At 36.3% G+C, this 16498-nt stretch overlaps 1 protein-coding gene across 5 annotated transcripts in view; it reads left to right on the forward strand.

The window, feature by feature from the left end:
- Positions 1 to 16498, forward strand: part of OSBPL6 (oxysterol binding protein like 6) — a 108528-nt gene that overhangs the window by 81157 nt on the left and 10873 nt on the right. For 3 of the 5 annotated variants that reach the window (XM_037398111.1, XM_037398112.1, XM_037398114.1), the window contains 12 exons: positions 911 to 1041; positions 3161 to 3268; positions 5668 to 5805; positions 7156 to 7243; positions 7444 to 7697; positions 9986 to 10123; positions 10468 to 10531; positions 11139 to 11217; positions 12502 to 12646; positions 13756 to 13900; positions 14928 to 15054; positions 15641 to 15763. In XM_037398111.1, the coding sequence (XP_037254008.1) occupies positions 911 to 1041; positions 3161 to 3268; positions 5668 to 5805; positions 7156 to 7243; positions 7444 to 7697; positions 9986 to 10123; positions 10468 to 10531; positions 11139 to 11217; positions 12502 to 12646; positions 13756 to 13900; positions 14928 to 15054; positions 15641 to 15763 (1540 nt within the window). The remainder of the gene's footprint in view (positions 1 to 910; positions 1042 to 3160; positions 3269 to 5667; positions 5806 to 7155; positions 7244 to 7443; positions 7698 to 9985; positions 10124 to 10467; positions 10532 to 11138; positions 11218 to 12501; positions 12647 to 13755; positions 13901 to 14927; positions 15055 to 15640; positions 15764 to 16498) is intronic. The other 2 variants (XM_037398113.1, XM_037398115.1) reach the window with 1 other exon arrangement.

Genomic DNA, 16498 nt, shown 5'->3' on the forward strand with positions numbered 1-16498 from the left:
TCTCTGTTGTGTTTATTGCCTTCACTTAGTTATGTCCAGGGCATTCATCTGCATTAGGTGATATTGTGTAAGAAATTTTAGATGGTCAGCTGGCTTACATAAAGATGACATGTATTATCCTTACACTTTCTGTGGATTACATGAATATAGAGATAGGTCAATTCTGATAAGACACATTTTTTAGAAGTCTTCTGAACTACTTGCTGCATCTTGTAAATACATGACTAAATTTACAAACATTTTGTTTCTCAATAAAATGCTTTATTTCTCCCCAAAGATGAACCAGAATGTCACTGCTATATAATGTTGTGCAATTAATTTTTGTGCAATGTTTTCTACATCAGTGGAAATAACAGAAGAAGAGCTTATTACTAGAATGTACCTCAGAAATGCGATTTTATTGCCAATAAATGAATGGTCCTACAGACTAAAAAATACTATTTAAAAGGGTTTGTTATCAGTTGCTGTAACAAACATAGGACAAATGTGAGACTGATATCTTAAAAAATGTCAAAAACCTGTTCAAAGACCAAGTAATACTCTTTATTAGTGCAATACTGAGTTCTTAGCAGAACTGATTTTTTTTGTTACTCAGAAAATAAAATAAAAAAAAAAAAGAAAAGAAAACAACACACATTGGACATAGGTTTTCCAAATATGCATCTCACCGTATGTTCAGCACCAAGAATATTGTCTGATGACATATGCTTGAATTTACTGTATGCACATTACAACCTCAAGCTTTAAGTGTTTGTACTTTGGAATGGATTACTTGAAGTTCAGATTCTTGTTTCAAATTTCCGTAATTGTGGGATGGAAATATCTCTATTGCTGAAATATTGTAATAGATGGCAATGAGCAGTTCTATAGCTGAGAAAAAACTTGTTTTTTTTTTTTTCTTTTTGCTTAGTGCATTCTCTTTTGAAGTCTGCCTTTAACAGCATAGCTATAGAGAAGGAGAAGCTTAAGCAGATTGTTTCAGAGCAGGATCTTGCAAGCCACAATGCTCAAATAGCACACCTCAGACAGTCCCTCTCTCAGGTATGTTCTTGATTTGATTTCAAGCACTTCTAGCTTGCCAGATGCACTATTTCTTTTGTATTTTGGCCATTTCTTGAGGTAGAAGGAGCCAAGAAAAAGCCAAGTTCTTGACCAGAACTGTGAGACATATTCTGTTATGACATAAGTCTGACCTCAATGCATGTGGAGGTGAAGGATATCATTTGTCTGTGTAAGCATGCATCTGTTATGGTTTTCCAAAGCAAAGAAGGATCAAATGTTTTTATACAAATGCTAGATATCTTTCCTGGACTGTTTCCAGCACAGCCAAGGAAATATTCTTTTCTTAATTAAGTTTTAAATTTTTACTCTATATTTTCAGATTTGTTTTATATGTCCATGTCTCTAACTGAAAAAGGAATCTTGGGTTACAGGATAGTCGTGGGTAAATTGGATTTTTTCAAATAACACATCTGTTACTCTCCAGCGTCTCTCTCACCTAAGCCAAAGGAAAAACTGTCATTGGCTTTAGTGGGGAAGAAGAGGTAAAGCAACAGTAAGTCCTCAGGATGCAAAATAACTCAAAATTTTTAATTAATTGTCAAGGAAAAACATAAGAGCTTTTACTCTGAAGATTGCATTGGCATGGAGTACTGCATCTGCCAGAAATGTGAGCAGAGGTTTAAAGGCAAATAAAACTTCACCAAAATGTGTATATAATTTCATACACTGTTATTGTTATTGGGTTGGAGGTTTTTGCTAAGAGATAATATTGATGCACAACGTTTGTATAGATACAGATGATATTATATTACACAGATTGATTACTGTGTGTTGTAATAAAGAAAGGTTAAGGACAAGAGGTAAGGGTAACCATTTCTGGTTATTGATACAAATTTAACTAAGACCTGTGGAGACTTATTAGCACTTGTATGAAATAGGTGGTCATGTTTTCTTATTGTTCTTGCCCTCCGTTGTCAGTCTAAAAGTCATGGTTGCATATTAGTTTATAGTCTCAATAGGCAATAAATGGAAATTTGACCTTAGATGGCTGGGTTTGATCAGCCTCCTGAACCAGGTTTGAGCAGTTTAAGAAGGTACTGTCAGGCTGCTGTCATCACCTTTCTTTCCTGGTAGATGGCAACTGTGAACATGCCTGGTCCATTTCAGTGCAAAGCAAAATGGGGTAATTTAAACTGTTTAGTGACAGTTTAAACTAACCCGTTTTACTTTGGTCCTACTTTGTTTCAGTACATTCATGCAATCTATTCCTGATTCTGCACTAGGAGGAGGCAAAAGGAGGTTCTTACTCCATTACAACAGTAATTTTCTACTAAAACAGTATGTTATTTTCTATAATCCTCAGTGCTGGGGATATATTAGGGTGAAGTCAGTTCACATTGTAGATACGTAACATGCTTTTTCTGAATTTCAGAGCCTTTCATGTGAGTCTTTCTAGATAACAGACAATATTTATATATGCACCGAAATGTACAATCTAGGTTGGGTTTTAAAAAAAGGAGAAAAATCAGCAGGTATAAGACACCAGTTGAATGCTGTTGGTATTTGTGACACTCTAATATCAGTAGTTTGAAATGAGTACATGTGTGCAAATACATCAATTGATCTGGATGGGCAAACACCCAATGATACTAGCCATTACATTGGTTTTGCTGGAAGGGAAGCCATTTCCTTTTGCAGGGTCTAAGTGCTGATACCCTTGGCTCAGAAAGAGCTGAGTAGTTGTAAACCAAGAATTGCTTCTTTGGGCATTGTGCAGGTAGTTCCCATTTGTTGTTCTGCAGCTTCATTCTTCCTTGCTGCATTCACTCCCTGTTTCCATAGTGTACATAACCCACCAGTATACCTGCCAAAGAGCGATCCGAAGAATTAAGGTAGAATGCCACTGTTATATTGTGGAAGAATATCTGTCCCCACTGCCTCCTGAAAAAGATCAATGAAGGCAAAATAAAAGGTTAAATCATTTTAGAGAGGATCTCAAAATAGGTATCTCTCTAAAAATGGAAAAAAGGAGGTTCTGTGTTTTCTTGGGAAATTGCTGGGAAGAAGCTACTTCTTTTTTTTTCTTCTTCTTCTTTTTTTTTCCCTGTTTAATGTTTACTTTAAAATTTTAAATGAAATGTGCAATTTTTATTTTAAGGCTCTCAACCAGAATGCTGAACTAAGGAGTCGCTTGAACAGAATACATTCAGAATCTGTTATTTGTGATCAGGTTGTCAGTGTAAATATTATCCCTAGTCCTGATGAGGTAAGACTTTGGCCTTTAATGGATTTAGAGTACAATCAAACCTTGCTAATTCTCACTAACAGCTGAAACACATCTGGCAAATTACAGGATTTTTCAGATTGGCAAGTGTTTATTTATAGATAAAGTCAGATTATATTTTCCCTATGTGAAATAAAACTTCTGTCTTTAATTTTGCATATGTCAGATCTTATGAAACAACTCAGTTTAGTCTCTGCAGAGAAACAAGGAGGGACTCCGGTTTTGCAATATTAATTGTTGGCTGTGGGAATTAGTGAGGTTTTACTGTATTTGAATGTAACACACAGTAGCTAATCAATTCTGTATCTTAGTTTCTTGCCAAATCAACAGAGCAGTTTAGTATGTGATGGCATGATCCTGCAAGTGCCTAAAGGGCCTGATGTTTAATATCAAGTGACACTGCTGAAATCAAAAAGATTTAGACTATGAACCAAATACTATACTGATACCATGTTTGCAACATCTGGTTTTGCTTTCCTCAGTCAAGAGATTATCTAACATTTGTATTAATAACAAGTCAGCTTCCCTCATGAGAAGGACAAATCTGAATTTGTGAGCTGTAATATGTTACAATTAATGTGGTCACTTTGACAACCATTCTGCTTACATTTTACCAAAATATTTTTCATCTGTCACTTCCACTAATTTTTTTCTATGCATATGTCATTTCAGTTAACATACTCTTGTCTCCTAATTATTTCTTCCTACAAGAAAGGAAGGTGAAAATGTGTTTCCAATTACTTTTGTTTATTTGTTTTTTTGAAAATGTCCAAGCAATTTTTCCAAGAGTCCAGCATGTTGGAGACTAGCAACAGAAGATAGAGGTGAAGTGGTGCCACAGCACAGGAATCTGTTGTGAAGTTCTGAACAATGACCATGTCTTCTATTTTGGATTTGTTATTGGTTAGCTGTTTCTTTTTCATATGTACATCGTTGTCTTGGTACCAGTGTGTCGGACTAAAGGAGTTTTTCAAAGAGGTTCCCAGATCTGTCATTCACTTCTCTTGATTGTGTTATATATATTTATATATTTATATATGTATAATCTTGCAGTGTATAGATAAGGCCTGTGTGAACATCTTTTTCAGTTAGGGGTATGTGTATTTTTCCAAGTTCCTCTAGCTTATACAAAATCTTGAAGTTTTAATCACTTTCTGTAAAGATAACAGTGAAATGAGCTTCTGTTTCCATTATAATTCATCAAACATTGTAAACTGTCTACAAGCTTATAAGCCCCAGTGAAAGAGGGGTGGGTTTTGACCTTTTGACCTCTTGGCTTGTTTATGGGGTTTTTTGATTATTTTTTTTTTTTTTTTGGTGCATTTTGAGGCAACTATATAGAATAATTCTACAGAATTAAGATGTCAACAAAAACATTTGCACGATTACTGTAGGAAGATTAATGGGGATGGAGTTGCGGTCTGGAGTTAACTGTTTAAAAGGGCTTCAGTAGTTTCATCTGCATTATATCCCAGAAGCAACATGCTGTAAAAATGAAGGGATTAAGTCAGAAGCCTGTTTCCCTCCACAGCAGCAGCTCCTTTGGTGGAATGGTACAGGGAGAGAATAATTTTTTCCCCCCTTCTTAAAGCAATATCCTATAGGGTAACACATTGAAACCTGGTGTTCCTCCCATCGATAGGAAGAAGAGGTTCTGCTGTTTAAATTAGCTGCCCCCCTACTGATCTATACATAACACAGTTTTGAACCCTTGCCTTTGCTGCTAAATTCTTTTTATAATAAACAATAGAGAGTTCATTCCCTATAGTAGTACTGAGTCAGTGTTAATGGCATAATTCAAGTGAGATTTGGAGTACAAACGTGGTATAAAAGCACATAAATACATATTATAGCCATCCTCCTGAATATTCCAACATTCAAACAGTTGTTACTAAACCGGTTGACAAGTGCATTTATTTTGAAAGTAACTTATAACTCCCTGACCTTATAAAGCTTTATATTTGAAATTTGATTGGATCAAAGGTAGCTTCCAGTGATGTCATTTGTTATGACCAGGTGTATTTTCATCTGAATTTCATGGTTGAACTTGTCTGACAGTTGAGGTATTGTCCACAAAATCACTCTTCTGGAGACAGAACTAAATCTGTGATTATTCACACTGTTAAAACTTGGCAGTTGATGCTGAGCAGGCCTCAAATGAGGACATGTAGAAGACATGTAGCTCACTGCTCAGAATGCACTTTATTTTGTAATTGTCAAAGTCTTGTCTGTTAGGTACACACAAAGCCTTGCTAAAATGCTGTCTTTCCTATCTATGCTTACATTTGGCATAGAAAAATTATTCAGGTGATTTACCCCTTCTATGCATATTTCTTTTATATTAGAAATAATACTTCTATTTTTCTGTGCTTTATTTACAGACAGGTGAACAAATTCATGTCAGTTTGCCACTGTCTCAGCAAGTTTCTAATGAGAGCAGGCTCTCTATGTCTGAATCTGTTTCAGAGTTCTTTGATGCACAGGAAGTGCTTCTGTCTGCCAGCTCGTCAGAAAATGAGGTAGGCTATGACAGCATGCTGCAGCTTTGCTGTTGGACAGATTTAGATATTACTCCACTAGTGAATGATTTTTTTATTTTTACAATGCTATTAGAATAAAATTTATCAGCACGTATAAGGTTTAGATAAACAAACCTGAGACTCCCTTGTGATGGGGTGCAGAAGTTCACTGGTAAAACAGTTGAAAGTTGTTTGCATCAGTAGCTTATGTTCAGTACGTGTCTTTGCTAGATGATGGCAGTTTCGCGTAAGGATGACATAGACAGGAGAAATTATGTCTGACTATGCAGTCAACTAATCTAGAATTTAAAATAGTCTCTTAAAAAAAAGTCTTCTAGTATACATAGAAAGTTATTGTCAGAGAAGTAGACAAAAGCCTGAAAAATTGGCTCACTCAAGCTCAAAGTTGAAGCAGTCAGATACAGTTCAGGCTCCTGAATCAAGTTGCTCTCCACAGCCCTTCTGTGCTACCCTAAATAAATGTTACCATTTAAAAAAAATATTTATTTTTTTAAAATACCTTTTTATAAAGCCACAGTAGTGCTGTGGTCTACCACAACTCTTCTGTAAGATGCCACCATATTTTGCCTTTGACAGGGATTGCTCATGTGCCATGAGTTAGCACAACCACAGCTGGAGTTGTTCATCTAAAGGATGGAATGGTTCCTTATCTTATTGTTTCTCTAGTTGTAAAGTACATGTTATCTCAATAGTCTGGATTGTCTATATCAGCATGGAGTATTGGTGCATCTGTATGGTATAAACAAAATGGAATCTTTACAAAATCACCCCCAAATGATATAGGCCTCATAATAAATACTGTGTCATCAGTAAAAACTGTAAAATATTTTGAAAGTCATATTTCTGGAGAAAAAGTTAGTTTTGTTAAAAAAATTCTAAAAAATAATCTAACACTGATGTAGTTCTTGTTTTTCAAAATGGTAGGTTGATGTTTGTATAATTTTTTGCTGAAAAACAAGCTGCATTTTATTCTTTGGTTCTTTTATAAAGAGTACAAATCAGACTATCTCTTCTCACCTCCCATCCCCAGCACGTTACATTGTCAATTTTTTGTTTATCTCTGAACTCATTTGTAGTCACCCTTTTCGAAATTTAATGTTTGTGTTTGACTTCATAATAAAGAATTCAGAAACATAAGGAGAGCATAGCATTTGTTTTGACATTTTAGTGCATTGGCAGTATGGGTTGACTGAAACATCCAGTTGATTTAGTTAAAAGCTCTAATTAGAGTTGATTTCTTTGAATATTTTTGTTTCAATTAATTATATTTTTTCTAATTTGACAGTATATTTTATATGCATTTGACTTAATATTTTATTTATGTTTTAGGCTTCTGATGATGAATCTTATATCAGTGACGTGAGTGATAATATATCTGAGGACAACACCAGTGTTGCAGACAACATTTCTCGACAAAGTATACTGCTGTGTTTTAAACTTTGGGAAATTACTTTGGTTGTGTTCATGTACCAGATTTACTGCATGTCTGTACAAGACCAACTCAGCTGAAATCAGTGAAGCTGGGCTTGCTTGTTCTGGCAGTGATTTGGTTCAATGGATAAGTCTTTTTTTCTTAATCTGGTGCTTTTTTATGATAATAGTTTTTTCCCTTCCCAGTTCTTAATGGTGACCTAACGGGAGGTGCATTCAGGAACGGACGGAGAACTTGTCTCCCAGCTCCCAGCCCTGACACCAGTAACATCAATCTGTGGAATATTTTGAGAAATAACATTGGCAAAGATCTTTCCAAAGTATCCATGCCAGTTGAGCTAAATGAACCTCTGAATACCTTGCAACATCTTTGTGAAGAGCTGGAATACAGCGAACTGTTGGACAAGGCTGCTGAAACAGATGATCCGTATGAACGCATGGTAATAAATTTAATGTAGCACTTCTTATGTCTATATTAAAAAGGGACCTATTGAGTGAAGGTCTCTGCAGGGCCCTGTTTCCCTCTTCCTGTTCACAGACAACAGACCTCCCTGCTGGGTCAGATGAATGCTGTGAACAATTACAAGTAGTAGGTTTGATCTGAACAAGGCTGAGGGCCTTTCCTTGACTTCAAACGAAGTCCTGCAATTTTGACTCACTGATGTGAAAACTGATCTCACTCTCCATGACTGTATATGTAGGCACTGGCAGTTTCTAACCCTGCAGCATCCTTTCCCAGCTTTCAGTGATCAAGTCCAGCAGCCTCCAAGAGCTAATCAAGTCTGTGGCTGGCTTATGATCAATGTAGATGTCAATAAGATGTCATCCTAGGCAATTTCTAATAGAGAAGTTCCAAAACACCAAAACAAAGTTTGCCTGGGCAGCCTGACTTCAGCTCCCCTGTAAGTATGTCTTGTTTTCTTAACTGACAGCCAGCAGCCTATGTTCAGCTCTAAGGGTGTTTTGGTCTGTTGTGTCTCCTTTTCCTCAGAAGAAGCAGGGAAAGGCTGTTAGGGGAAAGTTGGCAGTGTTCTTGCTGAACATATCTACTGTTCCCTGGTATGGGTTGGCAGCGCTGTGGTTAACTGGGAGAAGAGAAGTTGCCTGGGGCTGTCATATGACCACATGCTCAGGTCCATGAACTGCCATGTTCATGTGGCCTGCAGGAGAGTGAGGGGTCCTAAACATTGGTATTTTTTCCTTGTCACTGAAGACGTTGGACCTACCTTATGATACAGGGGGTTGGATTATTTATCATGACATGCTGTTTTCCTACAAGAGTCTTTATGTCCCTCACAAAAGGGAGACCCTGTAAGAACTGGGCAGGATTGTACTGAATAAAGCAGCCTGTTGGCTGTAGGACTCTGCCTCCTTTGTTGAAAAGCTTGGAAGGTGAGTATTGAAGGAGTCAGGAGAGTTCAGAAAGGAAAAGCCACAGTGCAACCGAAAGCTTCCTTGGAAATGTGGATTCAATCCCTTTCTCTGCTACAGATATCTACAGATATCTACTGCAATACTGGGGATACAAGCCAAATTACAAGCACCTTAAAAATATGAATCGCACACCCACACTGAGACATGTGGGACTACCTTACAGAAGTGCTGAATATCCAAAGCATCAGTGGTAGCAGTGCTGTGAATATGTTACCTGCTTTGTCACCATTCTTTGAAAAATCAGGACGTTGCTATCTTAAATAAGTATCCAAAAATAGGAAAAACTTTTTTCTTTTCATTGCTCTATATATCATAAGAATAGATATATATCATAAGGATAAACACCCTCATTTCTCTATAGTGTCTTATAGTTAAATTCATGAAGCAGATTTTGGAAGAATGAAGGTTTTTACTGTTGAAGAAAAGCTCTTGGAGAACGTTAATTCTGTTGATGCTGCACTTATGAATAATATGAAATTAATAAAGAATGGAGCACCCATTACACTGTTCGAAGAAAACAAAGCATGTGAAAGCTCACATGAATGTTGCATCCTTGCTAGTATGAGGGGAGTGGGATGTGGTTAAGGTTCAGCCTGCTGTTAGCAGATTATCCACAGCTGAGAGATTTTTATCCCTGTATTGCTTTACTGAAGCTTTGTTTGGATGTCTTGAGTGCCTGTTGTGATTTTTTAAACTCTGCTAAAGGGAGCTGCAATCTAAATTACTGTGGCATGTCATTTAGTTTATTACTCCCAGCTAGGCCTGGTTTAGAGATTCCTGAGTTTTGGTTGTACATGTAGACAAGGGGGCTGATAGGGTGGTACGTGCATGGAAGATCCTGAGATAACTCATGATTAAGGACATCCTGAGTGAGAGCTGTTTATGTTTGGCACTAAATAAAATAGTTCCCATAGGAAAATGGTATGCAATCTTATCATTGAAGTAGTCATATAATATTTAGTCACCAGTAGCATAGAGTAGAGCTGGTTCTGTGTTTTAGATTATTAATGATAAGCCTGGTTAAAGGTGGAAAAACAGTATATTGTGCAGATTGTTATTGTAGGGGACCATTGAAAGAGACTGACTGAGGCCATGAAGAAAAATAAATTGTATCAACTAAAGAAATAACAGTTTATACTGCTTCTGTTTGGGTTGCATGGCTTCACTCTGAGGCATGCTTCATTAACCCAGATTTCACTCTGAGTGGAGTGAGTTGTGTGATATCATATAGTGATGGCATATACACAAGAATCTCTGCCTATTCTCACTTTCGTTCCTGTTTGTATTTTCACAGGTTCTCATAGCTGCTTTTGCAGCATCAGGCTATGCCTCTACATACTTTAGAGCAGGAAGCAAGCCATTTAATCCAGTGCTTGGTGAAACTTATGAATGTATTAGAGAAGACAAAGGGTTTCGATTTTTCTCAGAGCAGGTAAAGCATATTTCTGGATAGACACTTGTTTAAATTCAGATTTTGGTTTCTTTTTTTTTATAGAATAATCTTGGGGTTTTTTTTCTAGTTAGAATAGTTTGCTTTTTTAGTAGTAAAGAAATGTTAGTATGAGTGAATTTCATTAAATGGTAGAAGGTATATATTTTTATAGTAGTTATAAGGAGTTGTTTTAAGTACATAACATTTTAAGTACAAACTTGGGTTGCATCTGTTTTCATAGCAACATAGGCTAATAGCTATTTATTACTTTCATATTGCAGTAAAAATTGTATTGTCTTAGAAAGGAAAATGATTTGTTTTAACTTAGCCAAACTGTTTTTCAGGTTAGCCACCATCCTCCCATTTCAGCCTGTCACTGTGAATCGAAGAATTTTGTGTTTTGGCAAGGTATATTTTTAATTCAAAAGCATACACTCTTATTTTTTTATTAGCAAGTAAAAACTTTGTACAAGCTGAGCTTTGCATTTGGAACTTACTAAAAATTTCTATACTTATTCTTTCTGTAGTAACATAGTACAAACTGATCTGAAATATTTCAGTCCAAATTCTCAGTAAGAGTGAGCAGACATGTTACAACTTCCCTTGTCACTTGCAGTCTGTTTATGCTTTTCCACTTAGAAGTTCGTTTACCAGGAAAATTAATATTTTTTACAAACACAAGCAGTTCTTTTTACACAGCTGAACAAGCAGCTTTCTTTTCTTCTATCTGCTGGCATATGCCTTTAATTTGTATTGAGTGTTTTCATGAGAGATTTGACAATTATGTAGCACAGGCGTGACTCCTAGAAGAAAATGAAACATATCTTTAGTTTTGCTGACCTAATGTAATTTTCTAGTTTTTTTTTTTTTTGTTCTTTTGTATCTTCATGGCAACCTCATACTGTCCTTTTTAAACTGGATGGTCTAGCATAGATCATCTTGTGCCACACAGATCACTGCAAGGGGGTAAAGTTTGGTCTTTCCAGTTTTGTAAATCTTTCACTATTATATTCAGATATCAGGTGGAAAAACAAATTCTGGGGGAAATCAATGGAAATTCTACCAGTTGGAACCTTGAATGTGACTCTTCCAAAGTAAGCTACTGTCCTATTTCCTTTTTATTTCACATTTTATTTATTTGTTGCAATCTAATCTGTTACGCCTCATGAATGGGGTGGGAAGTGTATGCAGACATCCCATGAATGGTACTGGTGAGAGTTAGTGTGTAGCTCACATCTTGCCTTAGTATACAGGTGGCTATACTAAAGCATTTTTGAGCCTGAAGATCCATTTGGGTTTTTGGAGGAAAAATATATAAAGTCTCTAGAAAGCGATAGACAGAGGAGGATAGAAATGTTTTAGGAGTGACAACCCGAGTTTTACATGTACAGTAGTGATCAACTGCTCAGAACAAGACTGCAATACAGGACTGTCAGCAGCTAGTACTGTCCTTACTAAGGCTATCAATACTGCTAAGTGTTCCCTCAGAACAACCACTAGTAACAGTGTAAGGTCATTTTTCAATATGTAGATAAGCCAAAATGTGTTCTTCAGATGTTGACAGAGTAGTAAGAAGAAGTTGTTTCCCCACAGGTAAGACTAGTTGCAAGTTGTAAATCCTGAGAGTAGGCAAGAGGGGGATACTTTAAATGTGTCTGCAGCTTTTGCAGTACTTGTCCTGCTCCTGGATATTGCAGCCAGCCTTTCTTTCTGCCTGTAATGGTATGGCATCACTCCACCTCTTTATCCATCTCATGAAATTGAAGTAAATGTACTCAACAGCATCTTTGTCTACTGTCTTCATGCTTGCCCCTCAGCTCTGAAGGAGAATGTGCTTTGCATGATGTAATTCCCTCACTTTATTCCATTGTTTGACAATAGAGATGCTCTGACTCTGAGTAGTTACAGAGGGGAAGGGATAACGTACCACAGAGCTCCTGCTTCCTACTTCCTTTCTGTTATCTCCTTTCTGTATTTGTTTATTCTATTTGTAATTTTATTACATTGTCTGCTTTTAGCCTCAGTTCAACCTAATGTTGATCTTTGGGTCACTGTCCTGCCCCTAAAGGAATTGTGGCCAAAGCACTTAATGCTCTAGGGACAGTGAATATACCATGCAGGGCTTTGGTAGTTCATGATATTTTGATTTGTGACCCATAGCACAGTTCTTCGGTTCTCTGATCTAGAGCTTAGGTGAGCTCCTCTATGGAGGATTAGTTATGTACCCAGAACCAATGCTTTATTAAATTAAGCTATTGTTTCAAAAGTTTTTGAGGAATATGGTCCTGTATTTATGGTAATGGAGTTACAGTTTACTTTTTTATCCGTAACGATCGTGACTAATTTATGTTACCAACTACTTGTTAATCTGTTCTTAGGTATGGAGACTACTATGTCTGGAACAAAGTCACTACTTGCATACATAATATACTTAGTGGAAGGAGGTGGATAGAACACTATGGAGAGATAACTATCAGGAACACAAAAAGCAGTGTTTGTATTTGTAAACTCACATTTGTCAAGGTAACATATGTAATCTAATACATATCATATAATCATAAAACTGTATAGTTTAAGCATACATCAAGCTGTTTCTTCGGTATTCCTGAATTCCACATTCCACGTTTTGTCTTATCAACATTTGTAAACATCTAAATTGCCAGATGAGTGCTATGTTAAGTAGTATGACTATTCCATTGAACATCTGATATCAGTGTGTTGCCTTGCTGTATAGCTGCGTGCTATACTGTTGTTGGTTTTTGGTTAAAAATGAAATGTCAAAATTTCTCTTCTATTACCACAATGAAATTGCAAATAATTGTACACTTCTGTGCCATTTTACTTCTGCCTTTACTGGAATTAGGCAGTCAATATTTTATGTCTTTAGATTAAATAATGCCGCTTTGGTTTATAGTATTTTAATATCTAGAAAAGGACTATATATAAAAACAGATCACTGTATAGCTATGTAACTCAATTATTTTCCCTAAAATTAAGTTTGTCTTCATATTGCAACAAAATACATCAATACCATTAAAGTATCAGCAATGGTATGTTACTGTAAATCTGAAATTAATATTTTGATGTAGATTCTGAGAATGGGCAACTGGCTCAGTAGCGGAAGGTGTAAGAAATAAATATGTCTAAGAAAAGCAAAACAGAGAAACAGAAGGCAACAAATAACAAGTAATACTGCCGGAACCTCTCCCCTGCTGCAAAGTGTAGTGTGCAGCACCTGTTGAAGGATTCCCTTATGGGTACAGGTATATTCAGTATTTCCCATATGGAAAGAAGAGAGTTAGCTGGCTCTGATCGTGCAACTTTCAAAGTGTCAATTTTGCTGAATTTTTTGTGATTTGGGTTAATAAACAACAATATAGTTGCCAGATGTGCAGATAATCGAAATACCTTTATACCAAAATCATGTATCAAATTATTCAGTTACTCATATACTAAATCAGTTAATATTCAGATCACCTGAATATTGAATTCTGATATTCAGGGGTTCAGGTGAGGTGTTCTGATACAAAATTTGGATGGCTGGTGCCACATTCATTCATGCAGTATATGTATTGGTGTAATGGGTAATGCAAAAACCAGTGTGAACTATTAATTCTTTGTTAAACTTGCAGGTGAACTACTGGAATTCAAATGTAAATGAGGTCCAGGGTGTTGTGATAGATCAAGAAGGGAAGGTGGTACATCGCCTTTTTGGAAAGTGGCATGAGGGCCTTTATTGTGGGGTTGCACCTTCAGCCAAATGCATATGGAGACCAGGTAAGAAGGTTGTAATAAACTCTGGCAGGCACTGTAGTGTAACCCTAAACTATTTAAAGCTGTTTTGGCCATCATTTTAAATATTCAAAATACTGTTGGGAGATTAATTTTATGGTTAGACAAATAACCAAGAATTTACATGGGTTTATAATAACAGTAAATGGAAGGGCATAGTCTTCTACATCTCAGTCTGACTGCTGGTCAAATATTCTGGGGCACTAGGGTCAACATAAGAACAAAATATATATAAAAAAATTAATATCTAGGCCTGCCTTTTCACGGAGAGCAGGACAGCTTTTTTGAATTCAACAAACAGGAGCTGCCGATTTACTGAGTTTGTTGTCTTAATGCTTTATTAGCCTAAAGGATTGGACTTCAGAGATGGCAAGCTTCTGTGATTTCAGGAACTGATTTCAACTTTCTACTTGATTAGAGGCACTGAGGTTGAATTAGTCATCGTTTGCACCTATAGTATCTTTCATACATGCAGAGTCATTATCCAGGAATTGTCAATATCATTAATATTTTGAACTCTACTCTGTATTGATAGTATTTGAAACCCTACGTTGCACCCTACTCTCTGCAACACCAGCTCTGACTTCTGTTAGTGCTAAAGGTGTTGGACAGTGCTGAATCAGTCTGCAAGTGAGCATTACACTCCAGAATTAACTCTGAAGATCAGTTAAGGTTAGCTTTTATACAGACATTTGATAAGTCCACTTTCCAGAGAACAGGAAACTATGTTTAACTCGAAAATTCTGAAAACAGTAATTTTTATTTAAAAAGGAAGGAGAATCATGAACGTTTTGATTCTTAGCATGACATTACAACCTCTGCAGGATAAGCAGTTGAAATTTTTAGTGAATGTCGTTCCATCTAGAAAATAGCTTTTGGTGCTTTTTAGTTGCATCTAAGAGTAAAATATATTAATATTTTTGCAGTTATAATTTAATAAATAAATGAATCTCTTGCATATTTAGAGTAATAGTTTAAAAAGCTTTTTTCTTTCTCATACATACTCATACAGGCTCCATGCCAACCAATTATGAACGTTATTATGGCTTCACGAGGTTTGCTATTGAGCTCAATGAATTAGATCCTCTACTGAAAGATCTTCTTCCTACAACAGATGCGCGATTCAGGCCAGATCAAAGGCAAGAATGCTTGTTTATGCACTTAATATTTGGTGGTTTTAGGGCTGGGTTTGGCTGGGTATTGAATTCTGTCTGTGCCTTCACTACAGTCTAAACTAAGCTTTGGAGGATTCTGCTAGAAGAGAAGATATTCAGTATTGCAGTCAAATTTCTGCTTTACCCAGTTGAGGGAAAGTAGAAAGGATCTTGTTGGTTTAGTAGAACTGTGCAATCCTTGGGCAGAGGTAGGATTCCTCATAACAAAACTGGAAAGACAGGCTCTGAAATGTCATGGCTTTCTGCTGTGAATGGAAGCAACATTAATTCCCTCCTCGTTCTCAATTCACAGTACTTGAATGTTCATGATATGCTGAAGTTACTAAAGAAAGTGTATGCCTTAGGCTATATATAGGTCAGGTACATGTAACTAAGGAGTCACATCTCAGTTACATCTCAGTTTATTTTATGAGGTTATGACTAGACCTAAAAGTAGTACAATGCAGATAACAGGCTTGGCTTCTGTTTGTCTTATGTGATGATTCGTGCTAGAAAATTCCTTGTTCTAGACACTGTATGATTGCTATAGGACCTGCTCTTATTCTTACAGGCTTCTGGAAGAAGGAAATATAGAAGCAGCAGCATCTGAGAAGCAAAGAATAGAGGAACTCCAGAGAGGTCGGAGGCGGTACATGGAAGAAAACAGCATTGAATATGTACCAAAATTTTTTAAGTGAGTCTATTCTCTTCATATTAATTGCAATAGTAAGTGTTTTCTATAGTATGACTGGACAAAGTACTACAAGAATTACCACCAACAAGGCCTGTTAATTGTGAAAGCCTGGAAAATGGCAATTTTAAGAAAAAAAATCAGTTACCTAATCTCTGCCTGAAGCAGTTTATACATAGTTTAAAATTTCATAATTGAAACATTATTTTCCCACAATGGGCAACAGCTGTACAATCCTGCTGCACCCCTTGGCCAATGTTTTTTGAATTCTGAAGTGGAATAGAAGCATATTAGGTTCTAAGATTTAACTATATTATTGTTTTAAGTCATTGCATAAACAAAGTAATAAATAGTGATCTGAATAACAACATCATACATATATAACTCTCTATAAAATGTCTATATAAATAATGTGGAGGGTCTTTGTTTTTGTTTTTAATTAAGCATTTTTCTGAAACAAGTGATAGTCATATCAGATAGCCTCATGCTTAGCATGAGGAATCAAAAGTGAAAACACTGGACATGCTTGATGCAGTTTTGTAGTAGAAGATGAGCAAAATACAGAGGAGACAAATGATTAAATGATAAAAGGCTTGCATTCGTCAAGCTAGATCTCATGATTGATCCACTGCGCATCATCAGAATCTGTAATGGCCAAAGAGGCTTTATATGGCTCTAAGACCTGCTTACACAGATCAGACAACAGATCTGCAATCTTGGCTGTTTTCAAAACCTTCC

Source organism: Falco rusticolus, chromosome 8 (genome assembly GCF_015220075.1).
Source record: "Falco rusticolus isolate bFalRus1 chromosome 8, bFalRus1.pri, whole genome shotgun sequence".
In the NCBI taxonomy this organism is placed as follows: domain Eukaryota; kingdom Metazoa; phylum Chordata; class Aves; order Falconiformes; family Falconidae; genus Falco; species Falco rusticolus.